This window comes from Schistocerca americana, chromosome 7 (assembly GCF_021461395.2).
Source record: "Schistocerca americana isolate TAMUIC-IGC-003095 chromosome 7, iqSchAmer2.1, whole genome shotgun sequence".
Taxonomy (NCBI): Eukaryota; Metazoa; Arthropoda; class Insecta; order Orthoptera; family Acrididae; genus Schistocerca; species Schistocerca americana.
The window spans coordinates 223,892,694-223,912,576 of record NC_060125.1 but is presented as its reverse complement, the minus strand read 5'-3'; the positions used below and the strand labels follow the sequence as shown (position 1 = coordinate 223,912,576).

General features: G+C 43.8%; 1 protein-coding gene, 1 non-coding gene and 1 pseudogene across 2 annotated transcripts in view; 2 read left to right on the top strand and 1 right to left on the bottom strand.

Annotated features, from left to right (window-relative positions):
* LOC124622851 (leucine-rich repeat-containing G-protein coupled receptor 4-like) overlaps positions 1-19,883 on the bottom strand; it is a 414,664-nt gene that overhangs the window by 35,301 nt on the left and 359,480 nt on the right. Inside the window, exon 4 of the mRNA XM_047148643.1 lies at positions 12,627-12,770. Coding sequence (XP_047004599.1) covers positions 12,627-12,770 — 144 coding nt within the window. The remainder of the gene's footprint in view (positions 1-12,626; positions 12,771-19,883) is intronic.
* Positions 2,767-2,884, top strand: LOC124623380 (annotated as a pseudogene).
* On the top strand, positions 7,949-8,023 carry Trnat-cgu. Its single transcript has one exon. It is a non-coding gene; the product is annotated as a tRNA-Thr (tRNA).

The following is a 19,883-nucleotide window of genomic DNA, read 5'->3' as shown; positions in this document are numbered from 1 at the left end:
GAGGACTCGAACCTCCGCCGGGACCCGCCGCACAGTCCATGACTGTAGCGCCTAGACTGCTCGGCTAATCCCGCGCGCCCTTGTATAGACCCTCTGTATACTCCTTCCGCCTTTCTGCTTTCCATTCTTTGCTTAGAAATGGGTTTCCGTCTTAGCTCTTGATGTTCATGCAAGTGGTTCTCTTTTCTCCAAAGGTCTCTTTAGGCAGTATGTATGTTACCCCTAGTGAGATAAGCCTCTGCATCCTTACATTTGTCCTCAAGCCATCCCTGCTTGGCCAATTTGCACTTCCCGTCGATCTCATTTTTGAGACGTTTGTATTCCTTTTTGCCTGCTTCATTTACTACATTTTTTATATTTTCTCCTTTCATCAATTAAATTCAATATATCTTCTGTTACCCAATGATTTCTACTAGCCCTCGTCTTTTTACCAAATTGATCCTCTGCTGCCTTTACTACTTCATCCCTCAAAGCTACCCATTCTTCTTCTACTGTATTTATTTCCCCCATTCCTGTCAATTGTTCCCTTAGGCTCTCCCTGAAACTCTGTACAACCTCTGGTTCTTTCAGTTTATCCAGGTCCCATCTCCTTAAATTTCCACCTTTTTGCAGTTTCTTGAGTTTTAATCTACAGTTCATAACCAATAGATTGTGGTCAGAGTCCACATCTGCCCCTGAAAATGTCTTACAATTTAAAACCTGGTTCCTAATTCTCTGTCTTACCATTAGATAATCTATCTGAAACCTGTCAGTATCTCCAGGCTTCTTCCATGTATACATCCTTCTTTTATGATTCTTGAACCAAGTGTTAGCTATGATTAAGCTAAGCTCTGTGTAAAATTCTAACAGGCGGCTTCCTCTTTCATTTCTTAGCCCCAATCCATATTCACCTACTACGTTTCCTTCTCTCCCTTTTCCCACTACCGAATTCCAGTCACCCATAACTATTAAATTTTCGTCACCCTTCACTATGTGAATAATTTCTTTTATTTCATCATACATTTCTTCAATTTCTTCGTCATCTGCAGAGCTAGTTGGCATATAAACTTGTATTACTGTAGTAGGCGTGGGCTTCGTATCTATCTTGGCCACAATAATGTGTTCACTATGCTGTTTGTAGTAGCTTACCCGCATTCCTATTTTCCTATTCATTATTAAACCTACTCCTGCATTACCCCTATTTGATTTTGTGTTTATAACCCTGTAGTCACCTGACCAGAAGTCTTGTTCCTCCTGCCACCGAACTTCACTAATTCCTACTATATCTAACTTTAACCTATCCATTTCCCTTTTTAAATTTTCTAACCTACCTGCCCGAATAAGGGATCTGACATTACACGCTCCGATCCTTAGAATGCCAGTTTTCTTTCTCCGGATAACGACATTCTCTTGAGTAGTCCCCGCCCGGAGATCCGAATGGGGGACTATTTTACCTCCGGAATATTTTACCCAAGAGGACGCCATCATCATTTAACCATACAGTAAAGCTGCATGCCGTCGGGAAAAGTTACGGCCGTAGTTTCCCCTTGCTTTCAGCCGTTCGCAGTACCAGCACAGCAAGGCCGTTTTGGTTAGTGTTATAGGGCCAGATCAGTCAATCATCCAGACTGTCGCCCTTGCAACTACTGAAAAGGCTGCTGCCCCTCTTCAGGAACCACACGTTTGTCTGGCCTCTCAACAGATACCCCTCCGTTGTGGTTGCACCTACGGTACGGCTATCTGTAACGCTGAGGCACGCAAGCCTTCCCACCAACAGCAAGGTCCATGATTCATGGGGGGGGGGGGGGGGGGGGGGAGGGGAAGAAAGTATCATGTTAATTTCTACACACAACACATATTCGTTTTCCGTTGGGAACATAAACGAAAATGTCGCCAATATCTGCTTCAGTTGAGCATCTGTCGAATCCACTTTTGTTGGGCATGTATCTGCTTCCTCTCTCTTTGACGCCTAATACTAATTCACACTGGGCAGTGTAGTTTTTAATGAAAAGTAAAATGCTGTTTTAAGAGCAGGTCAATACCAATCGGTACCGAAAAATACATGTAGGATGATTCAAAGAGACAAAAAGATTCACAAATTTAAATTGCATTTCAGTCATACAACAAGGGTCAATAATCACATAAGAACCGCGACGAGAAGGCGCTACGGTCACGTATGGCTGGCATCGTCGGAGACTGTTTAATTAGGCCGCATGATCTCCGGACAAACTTGATGGTGGCCCGGTATTCTATCGGACAAGCTGAATGATGCCTACTCGTCGCAGCATTCGATTACAGCAACGGAGCCCCCCCCCCCCCCCACTCCCCACCCACATTTCAGCAGACAAGTGAGGGCACATCTGCAGAAAACCTTTCCCGGCCGCTGGAACGGTCGCGGTGGGCCAGTCGCATCGAGCACAACGACCACCCCCTCTGTGCGCAATGGAAATATTGCTGTGGGGTATCTGAAGAGTCTAGTGTATGAAACACCTGTATGTTGTCGGAGGACCTAGTGGGCAGGATTGTTGTGGCAGCAGGATGTCTTTGAGATACACCAGGCATCTCTGATAGGGTGTGCGTTTCAATGCAGTGTCGAGGTTAGGCATGTCTCCATGCATCTGGACAGAACTTATAGAATCTCTTGTAGTGTGCGTACAATTGTAGCATGTGACTAAACAACTCCAACGCCATTTAGTAGCCCTTGACGGCCTTTGCGACCGCCGGTTCCCATGTGATTACTGATCCTTGTTGAATGTCCAGTGTCGCATTCCAGTTTGTATATTGACCGGCAACGGCCTTGCCGCAATGGATAAACCGGTTCCCGTCAGATCACCGAAGTTAAGCGCTGTTGGGCGTGGCTGGCACTTGGGTGGGTGACCACCCGGGCCGCCATACGCTGTTGCCATATTTCGGGGTGCATCAGCCTCGTGATGCCAATTGAGGAGCTACTCGACCGAACAGTAGCAGCTCCGTCAAAAAAAAAAAAAGGTAACGTCCGGTAGAGCGGTGTGCTGACTACACGCCCCTCCTACCTGCATCCTCAGCTGAGGATGACACGGCTGTCGGATGGTCCCGATGGGCCACTTGTGGCCTGAAGACGGAGGGGCTTTGTATACTGATCACTTTCAAAGATCCGGGAAAATTAGAATCTTGCGACTTCTGAGATCCGAACAGAGTAAAGAATTCATTTTTTTTATCCACGTAATCATCAGGCTGTGACGATCGTGTTACTGTTTTGTTAATGATGTTTAAGGCATTAATGTGTTTTTATCGTGTTAGTTATAACAAAACAGTACAGTGGTCAGAAACAGTCTGTAAAGCTTGTAAGGGGGCTACAGACTAGGCTGTGCTGAAAAATAACTATTAAGATAAAAATTAAATACGTTGCGCTGTTTCCGTATTATTTAATATTGAAATTAACCAATTAGGTCGTTGCGAGCGCAGATTCAAACAGCCGGCCACAGGTGGTGTCGCCAAAAGAGTTCTTCGTTTGGTTTCCTCAAATTGAACCGTGGGTTTGCTCACCTAACGCAAGCCCATCACTTCCGGAAAAGGCACATTTTAAGTGGTAATGAAACATTTCAACAAGTGGTAACTCACGGAGCCACAGATGTCTGTGCACTTCCGCATTTTAGGGCGTCCTGGAGCTCGAATTTGCGTGCAAAACGACCTGATTGGCTAACTCCAATGGTAAATATTTCGAAAACGGCGCAACGTATCGATTATTTTCTCAACAATTATTTCTCAGCACAACCTCCGCTGTAATAGCCTTACGAGCTTTTCAGACTGTTTCTGACGATCTCATGTATTTAATTTTCATATCTTGAAAGACAAAGTACAGCTAAGAACTTGTATTTCCTATGTCCTCTTACTCAGTCTACAGGTCGGAACTCCGTCAGCTGTAGCGCAGTTCCCGGAGGCAGCGAATGATACACAGTTGTGCGGCAGACGCGGAGTCGCAGTTGTGTGAGAGGGCGGGGCGCTTGTCATATATCACGAGAGCCATTATCAGTTGACAGTAAAAGCTGTCGCAGCACTCCTTCTTATGTTCCGTGGTATTTCCATAAGCACTTCCTGCTGCTCTGTCACGGGCCCTTTGCAAGCTTCCTCTCACCACTGGATGGGATTTTGAGAGACGAGAGTCAGGCGAGAGGGAAACAGGTTTTTCTGCGCTGTCCGCCTCCCGTCTCTGTGACAGGCGCACGCCGACAAGTTGCTGAACTACCAGCCATCTTTCTCATCCCTAATACATACAGGGTAATCCAGGAGGAAAGTAGGTGAAACAAATCTAATCTTGAATCAAAAAGACACAGGGGTGTGTTCTATTCTGGATCGAGGCTGTGTTTATAATATATACACCCCTAGCATGGATATGTGGTGTGGGTCCTTCCTGGACACATTTTAGGGTATTTAATTCTCAAAAGGCAAAACTACGTTTCTAACATTTTTAGGCTTAGAGAAAGCTTTTGACAATGTTGGCTGGAATATTCTCTTTCAAATTCTGAAGGTGGCAGGGGTAAAATACAGGGAGCGAAAGTCTATTTACAATTTATACAGAAACCAGATGGCAGTTATAAGAGTCGAGGGACATGAAAGAGAAGCGGTGGTGGAGAAGGGAGTGAGACAGGGTTGTAGGCTCTCCCCGATGTTATTCAATCTGTATATTGAGCAAGCAGTAAAGGAAACAAAAGAAAAATTTGGAGTAGGTATTAAAATCCATGGAGAAGAAATAAAAACGCAAAGGAGGATATAAGATGAACATCCACAAATGCAAAACGAGGATAATGGAATGTAGTCGAATTAAATCAGGTGATGCTGAGGGAATTAGATTAGGAAATGAGACAGTTAAAGTAGTAAATGAGTTTTGCTATTTGGGGAGCAAAATAACTGATGATGGACGAAGTAGAGAGGTTATAAAATGTAGATTGGCAATGGCAAGGAAAGCGTTTCTGAAGAAGAGAAATTTGTTAACATCGAGTATAGATTTAAGAGTCAGGAAGTCGTTCTGAAAGTATTTGTATGGAGTGTAGCCATGTATGGAAGTGAAACATGGACGATAAATAGTTTGGACAAGAAGAGAATAGAAGCTTTCGAAATGTGGTGTTACAGAAGAATGCTGAAGATTAAATGGGTAGATCACATAACTAATGAGGAGGTGTTGAATAGAATTGGAGAGAAGAGAAATTTGTGGCACAACTTGACTAGAAGAAGGGATCGGTTGGTAGGACATGTTCTGAGCCATCAAGGATCACCAATTTAGTATTGGAGGGCAGTGTGGAAATCGTAGAGGGGGACCAAGAGATGAGTACACTAAGCAGATTCAGAAGGATGTAGATTGCAGTAGGTACTGGGTCAGCATTATTGGTTCTCGGAACATACCCGAGTTATTCTTAACAGAACTGTGAAAGGGCTCACATTTTGGCCGGTCCTAGTTCCATTATTACCCGATTAAGTACAGAGATGGACGCTTTAAAATTGTATATGTGTCTTACTTCGAATGCTCATGTGTTTAAACTTTTGTAAACTCTTTTGTACTTGAAGCATTCATACAAGGATTCTTTAAAATTGCATGAGCTCTTTATTCTGAATGTTCTGGTGTACAAACTATTTTAAAATGAACTCCGGTAAAACTCCAGACGGCCAAGATCGCTAGTAAAGTGTTCATTTAGATGACATCTTTCGGTACGTCTATGTTGACCTCTTCAAAGATTCGAAAATGCTAACGTAATCTTATTTGAAACAGTTATCTAAAAAAAAAAAAAAATTTACTAGCGATCTCGGCTGATTGGAGTTTTCCTGGAGTTCGTTATGATACAGACAGCCCACATTCGGGCAACGTCAGGAATTTATACTGTTCTAAAACATTTGTTTCTTTAATTGTCTGTTTACCTTAAAAGTCTTGGAGTCATAGTTTCTTTCGTTTTCTACGTATTCTACAGAGGCCAAAGACCTGTGTGGCATCTGTAATTTATTTCTGTTACATAATTTTAATGTGTATTCTGTGTATGTTTTAGAGTATGAGGTGAAGTATCTAACTGTGTGAAGCGTAAGGTAAGCTAAGTCGGTAACCTTTGTTGGCTACTGCATTCATTTCGGCTCCTTGTAATTCTGTTTCAAAACTGTTCAACACTGCGTCTCTATTCAAATCTTTTGTGAATTATAGTTTTAAACAAACACTCATTTTCCGACGAATTACGCTAATTAAAAGATTGTTTGAGTTAAAAGTTTTCGGAATTTTAAAATTTTCCTCTGGCACAATGTTTTAAATGTTTGTGAAATTTGAGATCTGCTAAAAATTGAAAAAAATAATGGTATAGAATACACTCCACGAAAAGTTTTTGTCTACACTACATGAAGGAGTTATCCGGAAGGGTGAGGAATCTATATACTTACATGGATGATGACCTGCAGCCGCCTAGAACAAAATTAGAATTGTATTAATACCTTCAGCTACTAACGAGCGTTGATATATATCAACAGGGACAGGCGAAAATGTGTGCCCCGACCGGGACTCGAACCCGGGATCTCCTACTTACAAGGCAGACGCTCTATCCACTTTTCTAAAAATCTCATTTGGTTCGTTTTCGTTCGGTGTATCTGCTCGGGGCGGACGTCGTAAGACATCCGTTTCATCATTCCATGTAGGCTTTCACGGCCGGCGTCTTTATCAGTAAACTCTTCCGGGCTAAGTTGCCGTGGTCGATCTGTAGAACTTCTTCTCCCTGACGTTTCGTTCTCAACTACGGAGAACATCTTCCGAGGTGAGTCGACGACTGGCTGCTAGGAGCTGGGGCCGCCGCTTATATAGAGATCGTAGGGGGCGCCACCACACGTCACATGGCGTCGATGTGCAGCTATCTCTGGCTATCGTCTGTTCTCTCGATTGCAGGCAATCGATTGTCACGTGATTGATGCAACGTCGACCGCCATATCTTATCCAATTTTAATCCTTCTTCTTTACGATTAAAATTGTATTGATGTTTGTGGATTTCAATTGCCTCTCTATACATACGTGTATAATAGTGCGACGTCCTCGCTAGCACGCTTGTTTCACCAAATTTTATGTCGTGATCTCCATCCTTAAAAACATGTTCCGCTACTGCCGATTTGTCGATATGTCCCAAGCGACAGTTTCTTTTGTGCTCCGTCAACCGTGTATTGATGCTTCTTTTGGTAGTTCCTATGTAAACCCTGCCGCAATTATACATACACGTATGTATAGAGAGGCAATTGAAATCCACAAACATCAATACAATTTTAATCGTAAAGAAGAAGGATTAAAATTGGATAAGATATGGCGGTCGACGTTGCATCAATCACGTGACAATCGATTGCCTGCAATCGAGAGAACAGACGATAGCCAGAGATAGCTGCACATCGACGCCATGTGACGTGTGGTGGCGCCCCCTACGATCTCTATATAAGCGGCGGCCCCAGCTCCTAGCAGCCAGTCGTCGACTCACCTCGGAAGATGTTCTCCGTAGTTGAGAACGAAACGTCAGGGAGAAGAAGTTCTACAGATCGACCACGGCAACTTAGCCCGGAAGAGTTTACTGATAAACATCCGTTTCAGTTCGCCGTTGATCCCTTAACTCAGTTTTTTTTTTTAATTACAGAGGGCAGCTAACCCTCTGACCGAACACGCTGAGTTACCGTGCCGGGAGATGATGATGATGGACACATAACAATACCATCTGAGCCGCAGAGGGCACAGAGGATAGCGGACTGCAGGGACTATCTCGCGCACGCCTCCCGCGAGACCCACATTCTCACCTTGTGTGTCCACATACTACATTCGTAGTGTCTCACCCCAACACACTCATTACTCGTGGAAGAGATTCTTACCAAGTCCCGTAAGAATTCGGGGAATATGTGTGCATCCGCACAGAAGAAGAAGGTCATGGATGGTGTTGCCAGAGCTATATTCTTATATGGATATTGTGTCTGTTCTTTCGGACATGTCCTCTGTGCCCTCGGTGGCTCAGATGGATAGAGCGTCTGCCACGTAAACAGGAGATCCCGGGTTCGAGTCCCGGTCGGGGCACACATTTTCACCTGTCCCCGTTGATATATATCAAGGTATTAATACAATTCTAATTTTGGGAGAGGAATCGGTAGACGTGATGTACGTGTACAGGAAAACAAATAATTACAATTTCGGTAAAACTGAATGATATGTTCTAGAGAAAGAACTTAACAAATCCGTAACACATTTGTCAACCTCTGGCACCCACGCAAGCAATTTTTCGGTTTGGCACTGGTTGATAAGAGTAGTTGGCTGGGTATCGTGCCAAATTGTGTCTAGGCTCGTCAGATCGTCAAAATCCAGGACTGGATGGAGGGCCCTCCACATAATGCTCGCAACGTTCTCAATTGCGGAGACACCCGGCGACCTTGCCGGGCAAGGTAGAGTTTGGCAAGCACCAAGACATACATTGTATGTGGCGTCTTCTGACTGGAATCTCATTGAACGGAGTAGAATTGTCTTCAGCGATGAGTACCGCCTCGAAATGAACCCCGATGACCAGCAAAGACGTGTACGGAGACGCCCTGGACAGGGGTGGGTTACCAACCTGACTCTCGCCCGCCATACGGCGTGATGGTCTGGGAAGCCATTTATTTTCGTAGCAGGACCCCTGTAGTTGTTATTCGGGGCACCCTTACAGCACAGTGGTGCGTCGACGATTTTATGCAGCCTGTTTTGTTGCCCTCCATGCCAAGCTATCCTGGGCTTACATTTCAGCAAGACAACGACTGCCAGCACACAGTGATGGTTACTACTGTCTTCGTACTTGCCAAATCCTACCTTGGCCAGCAAGGTTGCCGGATCTCTCCCCGGTTCAGAACGTTTGGAGCATTATGGACAGGGCAATCAAACCATCTCGGGATTCTGATGATCCAAAGTGCCAATTGGGCAGAACGTGCACAATGCTCCTCAGGAGAACGTACAACTCTCTGTCACTTCCAAGACGAATAACTGTTTGCACAAGGGCCAGAGGTGGAACAACACATTATTGACTTCCTCAATTTGTGCAACTCTTTCTCTCGAATAAATCATTTAACTTTTCTGAAGTTGTAATAATTTGTTTTTCTGTACATGTGCATCACATCTACCGATTTCCGACCCGTTTGGATGATTCTTTCGTTTTGCATAGTGTTTTTTTTTTGTCTTAGAGTGTATTTTGCTTTGACCACCAAGGACCTTAATACTTCCAGATACAGGCTTTCTACGATTTCAGAAACGAACTAGCTATACCGGGCGAAATTCGTTCCGCCTCTGAAAATCTTTATATGTTATAGCTGACCCGGCAAACGTCGTTTTGCCATATAAATTATCTCTTGTCTATATGAATAATGTATACGTGTGACACAATGTATAGGTGTAACACAATAGCCGTTGTTGGTGGGATCTCGTAACACAAACAATAATAATTGCCGAAAACTGTGTAGGGAATGAGAAAAGACTTAGAGGGAAAGTCCGGCAGTATCGGCCACTATTAGTTCTAGCGTTTCTATGGTAGACCGCGCGGATTTAACAATTGCAGCCGATACACGGGTCGTCCACGAGCATGCAGATGTGGCGGAAATTTCATGTCCAAACGTATTCGTCAGCATTATGACTAAGGCCAAGCGCACAAGAATCGATTTTTATCGTACGTAAAAATATTGTGCGATTAATTTCTTTTAGAGGAACAAAGGAGAGCAAAGGAACTAATTTGTCTCACTAAAAGAATTTGAACGTACGATATATTTCCGTACGACAAAAATCGATGCGTATGCGCTAGGCCTAAATGTCGGTTTGGCGAATGACGCATGCTACCTAGTTAAACTTCTCGGTCTAGTTGCGTCGATTCAAAGAGGGATATTCGAGTCGTTGCTTTTGGTACGTTTTGTTCAATTTCCTATCTATCGAATAGTGAAAGACTATCACCGGTAGACGCCTGGCGGGGATAACTAATCAAGTGATAACTGATCAGTTATCGACAAGTGTTGAAAATTATTAAATTACACTACTGGCCATTAAAATTGCTACACCACGAAGATGACATGCTACAGACGCGAAATTTAACCGACTGGAAGAAGGTGCTCTGATATACAAATGAATAGCTTTTCAGAGCATTCACACAAGGTTGGTGCCGATGGCGACACCTACAACGTGCTGACATGAGGAAAGGTTCCAACCAGCATAGACTCGGTGGGTTCAGGAGGGTAATACGGAACGCCGTGCTGGATCCCAACGGCCTCGTATCACTAGCAGTCGAGATGACAGGCATCTTATCTGCATGGATGTAACGGATTGTGCAGCCACGTCTCTATCCCTGAGTCAACAGATGGGGACGTTTGCAAAACAACAACCATCTGCATGAACAGTTCGAAGACGTTTGCAGCAGCATGGACTATCAGCTCGGAGACCATGGCTGCCGTTACCCTTGACGCTGCATCACAGACAGGAGCGCCTGCGATGGTGTACTCAACGACGAACCTGGGTGCACCAATGGCAAAACGTCATTTTTTCGGATGAATCCAGGTTCTGTTTACAGCATCATGGAGATCGCATCCGTATTTGGCGACATCGCGATGAACGCACATTAGAAGCGTGTATTCGTCAACGTCATACTAGTGTATCACTTGGCATGATGGTATGGGGTGCCACTGGTTACACGTCTCGGTCACCTCTCGTTCGCATTGACGGCACTTTGAACAGTGGACGTTACATTTCAAATGTGTTACGCCCTGTGGCTCCACCCTTCATTCGATCCCTGCGAAACCCTACATTTCAGCAGGATAATGCACGACCGCATGTTGCAGGTCCTGTACGGGCCTTCCTGGATACAGAAAATGTTCGACTGCTGCCCTGGCCAGCACTTTCTCCAGATCTATGACCAATTGAAAAGGTCTGGTCAATGGTGGCGGAGCACATGGCTTGTCACAAAACGCCAGTCACAACTCTTGATGAACTGTAGTATCGTGTTGAAGCTGCATGGGCAGCTGTACCTGTACACGCCATCCAAGCTGTGTTTGACTCAATGCCCGGGTGTATCAAGGCCGTTATTACGGCCAGAGGTGGTTGTTCTGGGTACTGATTTCTCAGGATCTATGCACCCAAACTGCGTGAAAATGTACTCACATGTCAGTTCTAGTATAATATATTTGTCCAATGAATACCCATTTATCATCTGCATTTCTTCCTGGTGTAGCAATTTTAATGGCCAGTAGTGTACTAAAATCGCTATTAAAAAAAAGGGGTTGGTGGTAGAAGGTCGAAAATGTAGGGTTGTGTGTATTTTTTAATGCCACATCAAAAAAAAAAAAAAAAAATGAAAAGTTCTGTCCAAAAAATAAGAAAATTTTTTTGGCGTAGACCACCCTTATCACTTAGGTGTATGAAAAATAGATTCTGACCGATTCTAACAAGGGAACCTCCCCATCGCACCCCCCTCAGATTTAGTTATACGTTGGCACAGTGGATAGGCCTTGAAAAACTGAACACAGATCAATCGAGAAAACAGGAAGAAGTTGTGTGGAACTACGAAAAAAACAACCAAAATATGCAAACTGAGTAGTCCATGTGTAAGATAGGCAACCTCAAGGGTAATGTCAGGACAGTAGCGCCGTGGCCCCGTGGGTAGCGTGAGGAGCTGCGGAAGGGGAGGTCCTTGGTTCAAGCCTTCCCTCGAGTGAAAAGTTTACTTACTTTATTTTGGCAAGGTTATGATCTGTCCGTTCATTGACGTCTCTGTTGACTAATAAGTTTAGTGTTTGTGTTTTGCGACCGCAGCGCAAAACCGTGCGATTAGTAGACGAAAGGACGTGCCTCTCCACTGGGAACCGAAAACAATTGTCGTAAGGTCATAGGTTAACCGATTCCTCCATAGGAAAACACGTCTGATATATTCTATACGACACTGGTGACGGCATGTGCGTCACATGACAGGAATATGTTGTCGACCCACCTAGCTTGTACACTTGGCGAATGGGTAAAAAGATTCTTCTACCTTGCCCGATTTAGGTTTTCTTGTGGATGTGGTAATCACTCGGAAAAAAGTGATGAAAACATAACAGTTTGTCACATAACCTGAAAATAAAAAATTAAAATATTCACTCGAGGGCGGACTTGAACCAAGGACCTCTCCTTCCGCATCTACTCACGCTAGCCACGGGACCACGGCGCTTCTGACGTCACTGTGCCCTTGATGTTGCATATGTTACTTATGGACTACTCAGTTTGTACATTTTGCTTATTTTTTTCATAGTTCAATACAACTTCTTCCAGTTTTCTCGATTGATCTGTGTTCAGTTTTTCAAAGCCTATCCACTGTGCCAACTTATAACTAAATCTGAGGGGGGTGCGACGGGGAGGTTCCCTTGTAAGACCTACCGAAGATACATGTAAAATTTCATGAGAATCGATCTAGCCGTTTCGGAGCAGTATGGCAACTAACACTGTGACACGAGAATTTTGTATACAAGGATGTACCGACGTGTCGCCGCGGAAAACAGTCCAGAGCGAAAGAAAGAAAGTAAATCATGACACCATGTGTCCCTTAGTGCGTACCATCTCACGCCTGAGGTGCTCAGTCTACAAGATTAAATTTCTGTTACTGTTATCAGAAGAAGAGGAGATAGTAGTGAGGGACGGTACTCACAGGGCCTCCAGTTGGGCGAGCGGTCTGAGCGCGTCCGTGGGCACGGCGGTCAACCCATTGGAGTCGAGCCTGAGGTTGCGCAGCTGTCGCAGTCGCAGGAAGGCGTCCGCCCGCAGCCACCACAGCTGGTTCTGGTCCAGCTGCCTGCAACACACGCCGCGCCACAGCTGCTACTATTGTCAGGTACTGGAAGCGTCTGATGACGAGGTGCACGTCCAACTCACCGTGTACCTGCAGAGACTGCAGATAGTAACATAAATACCCTCATGGCTAAGGACATGACATACTCTATTAGGTGTCAGGCAAATCTAACACCTTCCATGAAAAACCTGACATGATAGCAAATCCAGCAATATGTCACATAGCTGCGAATAAATCCTGACATTAAATTAACCAAAGTAATATGATCAACGAGTGAGCAAGAGGAATACCACAGACTAACACAAGAATGTCTAAATGCATGTCATACCTACCCACTGTGAAAAAGAGTTCCGAGGGGAGAAAGGAGAACAGAAGCCGAGAGCAGAGCCATGTAGGCTAGAAGGCCCTACGATGAGAGCGGGACAATGGGACACCCGCATCGCCGGCCGACCACTCAGAGGTCCATCCCCCAGCACATGTTAAAAGATAGAGCCCTCCAGAAGAACAGTACAGATCTTACGATAACACTAAAAAGGCCACACCAGCTGCAAGTGTTAGCGTGAGACTATATGCGTCTCTGTTACGTATCAAACATTAAAAACATTGCCACACCACGAAAAGTATAATGTTTCTCATTGGATAGACAGAATTTTTGTAGGTGGAGCTTAAGGCTAACATTAAGACGTTGACTGCTCAGTTGAAAACACAGCCAGATACATTTTTCTTAAACCAACTTCGGTAAACAGTGGTAAGGATAAGATCGAGATAGTTGCTACTGAGATGGCAAGGTGTGTGGAGCTGCACCGCCAGCTGCCCCTGATGCTGCCTAACCACCGACAAGGTAATGAACGCACGCGATGCCGCATAAGAGCGGATAAGGCTTCACTCAGAACTGCTGAAGTCTCATCTGTTACATCCCCTTTTTACGTAATACTAGTGTCGATCGTCAGTTAAACTTCGTGGTATTCACATTTGCTACTTGAAATCAAAATCTGAAATGCGATGATTTTTCTGTTATATATACTTATTGAGAAGCCACATCAGCGACTGTAATTTACGACAAGTTAAATAAGTAATTAAAAATAATTGAGGGTCACTGTAGACCATTTTTGATAGTTTTCTCTTTTATGAAACTTAATTTAAACCTAGATTAAAGATGTGATATGGCATAGGTCATCCTTCGATCTATTATAGAAGTTGGAAACCCATTCAGGGAATATTCGTTCACAGTTTTGTTGAACGCAGTTGGTTTTTATCATCCTATATTAAAATATTTCCTTTTATCAATAGTACAATTTATAAACAATGTTTTGTGAGTAGAATAAAAATTCCAGTGGTAAAGTTAACTGCTTTTTCGACGTTATTTTACCAGCTAACTAAAAATAGGAAAGACTTGAACCCCTTCCACTAAATTTAGTTAGTATTAAGATTCTTTCATATGGAGTGCAGTAGAGCTGACGTTGAAATCATTAAGTATTTGATTATATCATCGCTAGTCTCACTGAACTCTTCTGAATTCTACATGTCATGTGTGGTCTGGCGTCTCCTTACCAGCAACAGGTCCCAGGTTCAAACTAGTCAATTCCCTAAAAAACACGCTCAGAGCGTCGTTGCGCGAAAGTGGTAGGGAGACACGCCTTACAACAGACACCACGCAGAATGTTAGAACTCACTGGGCATTGTAATAGTCATTCGCTTGAAAGAGCAAACTGGTCGCTTTGGAGCAGTGTACGTGGTGCAGAACTGGTACCAGGAAGTCGTTACACAGAAGCGGTGCAATGCGGTTCCTGTGAAATCAGCGCACTAAAATGGGTTGACGTGGAGACGTGACACAATGGCAGAAAAAAGCTATCCTGTCAATTATGGACCCAAGGGAGAGGTATTGGCGAGAGGGGAAGGGAGTCTTTGATGTTATAACCGAGTAAAAACATTTACGTTCTTACATGTATCAGTTTTAGAATTTTACAATTTTGGAGAATTACTACGTCTACAACTTTACTTCCGCCATTTTTTCTCGAAGTTCGGGGCTTTATTATGAAAAACATAAAAAAATTATGATTCATAGTATTGCCTATCGCTGACCACTACATTCTCCCATCTTTCGGATTGCATACGAATCTCGTGGTGGAAGAACTGGGCGTCTTTTGTGGGGATCCGGGGATCCATTTAATTTTGCACTTGTTCATATGATTTGAAGTGCTGGTCAGCCAGACTGTATGCCACTGAGCGAAAAAGGTTGTAGTCAAAGAGAGCGACGTATGGACTTCTCATTCCAACGTTTCCATGTGTATTTTGACGGGTTTTGCGACATGGGGTCGAGAACTGACTTGCTGCAAAATTACCTTTACGTGTCTGTCGCTGTATTGTGGCCGTTTGTGTTTCAGTGCTGGGCTCGAACGCATCAACTGCTTTCGATAATGATGTCCTGTGAGTGTCTTCGTCTGTTTCAGTAGCTACGAAAACGTTCTGTCTTCCCCCGCCATGCTGGTCTTCGACATCAAAGTCACCGTTCCTAAGGCGTTGAAAACATTCTCTGCACGTTCTTCCACTAATAGTTCCCTCGCCATTGGTCTTACCAAGCATTTTAAGAGCCAAAGCCTCAGATTTCTTCATGTTACAGCAGAAAATTAAAACTTCCCGCAAATGGCGAGAAATGGGTACATAAGTTGACGTACTTAATCGAGAATAACCTTATGATGCAATCACAAATCGACTAATATATTTATGGCATTATGTTTACAGCTTATTGTATAACATCTATGACAACCACCTGAACACCACTTGCCGCTACTGCCGTATTTTGCAAAACGGTGGAAGCAAAGTTGTAGACCTAATAAGTAGTATGTAAGGTAGGTGTCCCGAAAAAGATAAGGAATTCTAGAAAGGATAAGCTACGTTTAACATAGGTTTTGAAAGATATAGCCGACGTTTAACTGTACATTATCATCATTGGTTGGCTTCAAATGGCTCTGAGCACTATGCGACTTAACTTCTGAGGTCATCAGTCGCCTAGAGCTTAGAACTAATTAAACCTAACTAACCTAAGGACATCACACACATCAATGCCCGACGCAGGATTCGAACCTGCGACCGTAGCGGTCGCTAGGCTCCAGACTGTAGCGCCTAGAACCGCACGACCACTCCGGCCGGCTATCATCATTGGGTTGTCTGCCTTGCGGCAGGTTTTGACTGCATAGTCCTCCATGCTTCTATCTCTTTTGTGTTCCTCTTCATTCTTTGGTACTCTCCTTGTGGCCTGCTGACATCATCCAGCATCTGGAACCTTGTTCTGCCCTTCCCTCTCTTTCATGGAACGAAACCTTCAATTACCTCTACTAGAAGGCCACCTCTTCTCAGATTGTGGCCTGTCCAGTTTAGTTTCCCGTTCTTTACCGTCAGTAGGATCCTCCTCAGTTCTTCTACATTTTTGACTTTATCAGTCCAACTGATCTTCTCATTCTACGTCATATCCACATTTCACAAGCTTCAATTTTCTTCTCATACTTCTTTTTCAAGGTCCACGTTCTACTCCATACAAGGCCACGCTCCATATTAAGCACTTAACCAGTCACTTCCTTAATTCCTTCTTTAAAGGAGTGGCTAGGAGTCTTCTCTGATTTTGAAATGCCTCTTTCCCCGGAGCCATTCTCACTTTGATATCTTGTTGGCAATCCATGTCTTCTTTGTCGGCCGCGGTGGCCAAGCGGTTCTGGCGCTTCAGTCCGGAACCGTGCGACCGCTACGATAGCAGGTTCGAATCCTGCCTCGGGCATGGGTGTGTGTGATGTCTTTAGGTTAGTTAGGTTTAAGTAGTTCTAAGTCTAGGGCACTGATGACCTCAGATGTTAAGTCCCATAGCGCTCAGAGCCATTTGAACCATGTCTTCTTTAATCCAGCTTCCCAAATACTCGAATGCTCTTACCTGTTCTATGATTTCTGACCCCAACTTAATTTTCAGTTTTCTTTTCTTTAGGCCTATGACCATGCTTTTGGTTTTCTTTCAATTAATTTTCATACCATATTCTGCAAAGGCTTCATTCAGGTCATTTAGTATTCTAGTTAGCGTCTATTGATTTTCTGCGAGGATCGCCATGTCGTCTGAAAATCTTACACATTCAATTTTCCGCTCACCTTTCCTGACGGTTCTTGTCCCTTCCAAACAGCTTTCCAGTACTTCCTCCAGACAGATGTTAAATAGTAACTCCTTTCCCAATCTTGCTGTCTTCAGAGATCCCATTACATGTTCGTACCCGAGCTTTCTGATTCAGGCACAAACTTGCGATCAATCTTCTCTCCTTCCAGTTTACTCCATTTTCAAGATATCTAACAGTTTATCCCATTGCACTCTATCAAAGGCCTTCTCGAGGTCTATGAAGACAGCATACACTTCTTTACCCTTTTCTATGTATCTTTGGCCGATGGTTCTTAGACGTCCAAAGGCATCTCGTGTTCCCTTTCCCCTTATGAAACCATATTGCTCTTCACCAAGCGTTTCTTGCTGCATTCCATATAGCCTCCTATTCCGAATCAAAACCTTTGCTGCCTGTGATATTAGGCTGATTGTCCTGCGTTTAATTGTACAACAGGTTTTATTCCACAATCTAGATTTCGGTCTTAGCCCATTTTCAAGTGTTACAAGTATCAAAGTTCATTAGACTTGAGTAGAAAAATTACGTAAATGGTTCAATGGCTCTGAGCACTGTGGGACTTAACATCTGAGGTCATGAGTCCCCTAGAACTTGGAACTATTTAAACCTAACTAACATAAGGACATCACACACATCCATGCCCGATGCAGGATTCGAGCCTGCGACCGTAGCGATCGCGCGGTTCCAGACTGAAGCGCCTAGAACCGCTCGGCCACAACGATCGGATCATCTTCGGTTAAATAAACAAATTTTGTCAAAGTAACATTGTGTAATAGGCTAATTTACTGGTAATCAGCATGACCTCTTCACTTGATATGGCTACGGAATAAAAAAGATGACCAAATCACGGCTTTTCAACATGGCTACAATGTGTCTAAACAGCCACTGACATAAACATGTTTACGTCAGCGGCTGCTTAGACACAGAGTACCGAAATCTAAACATTCGATTTTGTCATCTATTTTATTTTACAACTATATCAAGTGAAAAAGTTATGCTAATTGCCAGTAAATTATCCTGTTACACAATGTCCTCGCAATTATTTTTTACGACATGGCGGTTATATCTTTCAAAAAGTTTTATATGACTGTGGTTCCGCAGCAAAGTGAAATTTTAACACAGCTGTTCACATGAGGACATAAACACGCAGATGGGAACGCAGCCTTCACTTGTTAACATTCCCTCTAGCTGCAGGCTCATATGCACAGGCTGACATACCTGCCGTCGGTAGCGACACGATTCGTGAGACCACAGGTAGGATCGGTAAACCGAAGCAAGCTGAGTAAGGCCCTTTCCACGTTTTTTGGAGATGGTATATGGTGATGGTGTCTGTTCTTTCGTACATATCCGAAAGAACAAATCCATCTCCATACAGTTAAGGCTAACCGGCCATTGACCTTCTTCTGTGCTGACGCACACGCATTGCCCGAACTCTTACGGGACTTGGTAAGACTGTTGGCCGCGAGCAATGAGTGTAGTGGGCAGGGACACTACGGATGTAGTGTGTGGACATTAAGTTGGGAACGTGGGTATCACGGAGAGCGTGCAAGGGATAAATCCCTGCAGTCGTACTATCCTATGTGCCCTCGGTGGCTCAGATTGATGGAGCGTCTGCCATGTAAGCAGGACATCCTGGGTTCGAGTCCCGGTCGGGGCACACATTATTAACTGTCCCCGTTGATGTATATCAGTGCCTGTTGGCAGCTAAGGGTCTTGATTTAATCCTCATTTCTTTCCACGCTTGTCGAGTAGCCATCTAAACGACACCGTGTACACTGCATTCTGCCGCGGAGGTTGTACATTTATCTGGCTACTGTTGCACACGGTAAGGAAGCTTCCCTCAGTTTATTCTTTCCCAGTCCTTCAGCCCAGTTCCAGAGAAATGGAACGTGAGCAAATGGTGGTATGGGTTTTACTTTCTCTACAAATCTTTGATCTTGAGTGTTGAGATTTCTGTAGGTACTGTAAAAACCCGTAACATTGAGCGTGACAGACGCTGTGATGAAACTGAAAATAAATTACCAGTAAGTGGAATTTATACAGACTGGAAGCTAGAAAATTACAGGGAGAAATTTGAGCGCATAACATGAGGAATATAAGCATGCAGAACTTTTGAAATCAATTGATTCTGTAAACTAACAGTTTTCTAAAATATATATTTTTTAGAGTGATTCCTGTTACTCCATTCAGTGTAACCAAATTTTCGAAAACTGTAAATAAAATATATTCACGTGATTAAGAAAACCACTTATCGCATTCATTTCTTTCCTTGTTGTTCATGTTTTGAAATGACGCTTCCAATTCATCGAATAAATCGATATATGCATATTTCTCTCCTTGTAATTTGCTTTACTTTGACCCCACAAAAGTGAGCGCTTTCCTGCTAAACAAATTACTTGCTTAGTACCTACAAGGTGTACAACTTTGCTTCTGCCGTTTGCCGATAGGTGGCTACAACGGTAAGTAACGGACGAAAGAAACAGATCGCAGACGTCAGGCAGTTAACTTAGACCTCGGTCAACATAGTCTCAATCAAACATTAGTCGATTCGTGTCTGCATCATAAAGTTGTTCTTGATTGGAAATGTCAGTTTACGAACCTAATTCTTGTCATTTGCGGGAGGTGCTACTATTTTGTTTCAATATGAAGAAAACAGCGGCTGAGACTCGTCGAATGTTCTCAAGTACGTACGGTAAGGACGCTATTATTGAAATAACGTGTCGTGAGTGGTTTCCACGCTTCAAGAACGGTGATTTTAACGTCGTAGACCAGCATAGTCGTGGAGGAGAGAAAGTTTTCGAAGATGCAGAATTGGAAACATTTCTGAGTGAAGACTCACGTCAAACTCAAGAAGAATTGGCACGACTAGTGGGAGTGACACAGGAAGCCATTTCAAAAGGCTATAGGAATGATTCAGAAAGAACGAACTTGGGTCCCGTGTGAGCTGAAACCAAGAGACGTTGAACGG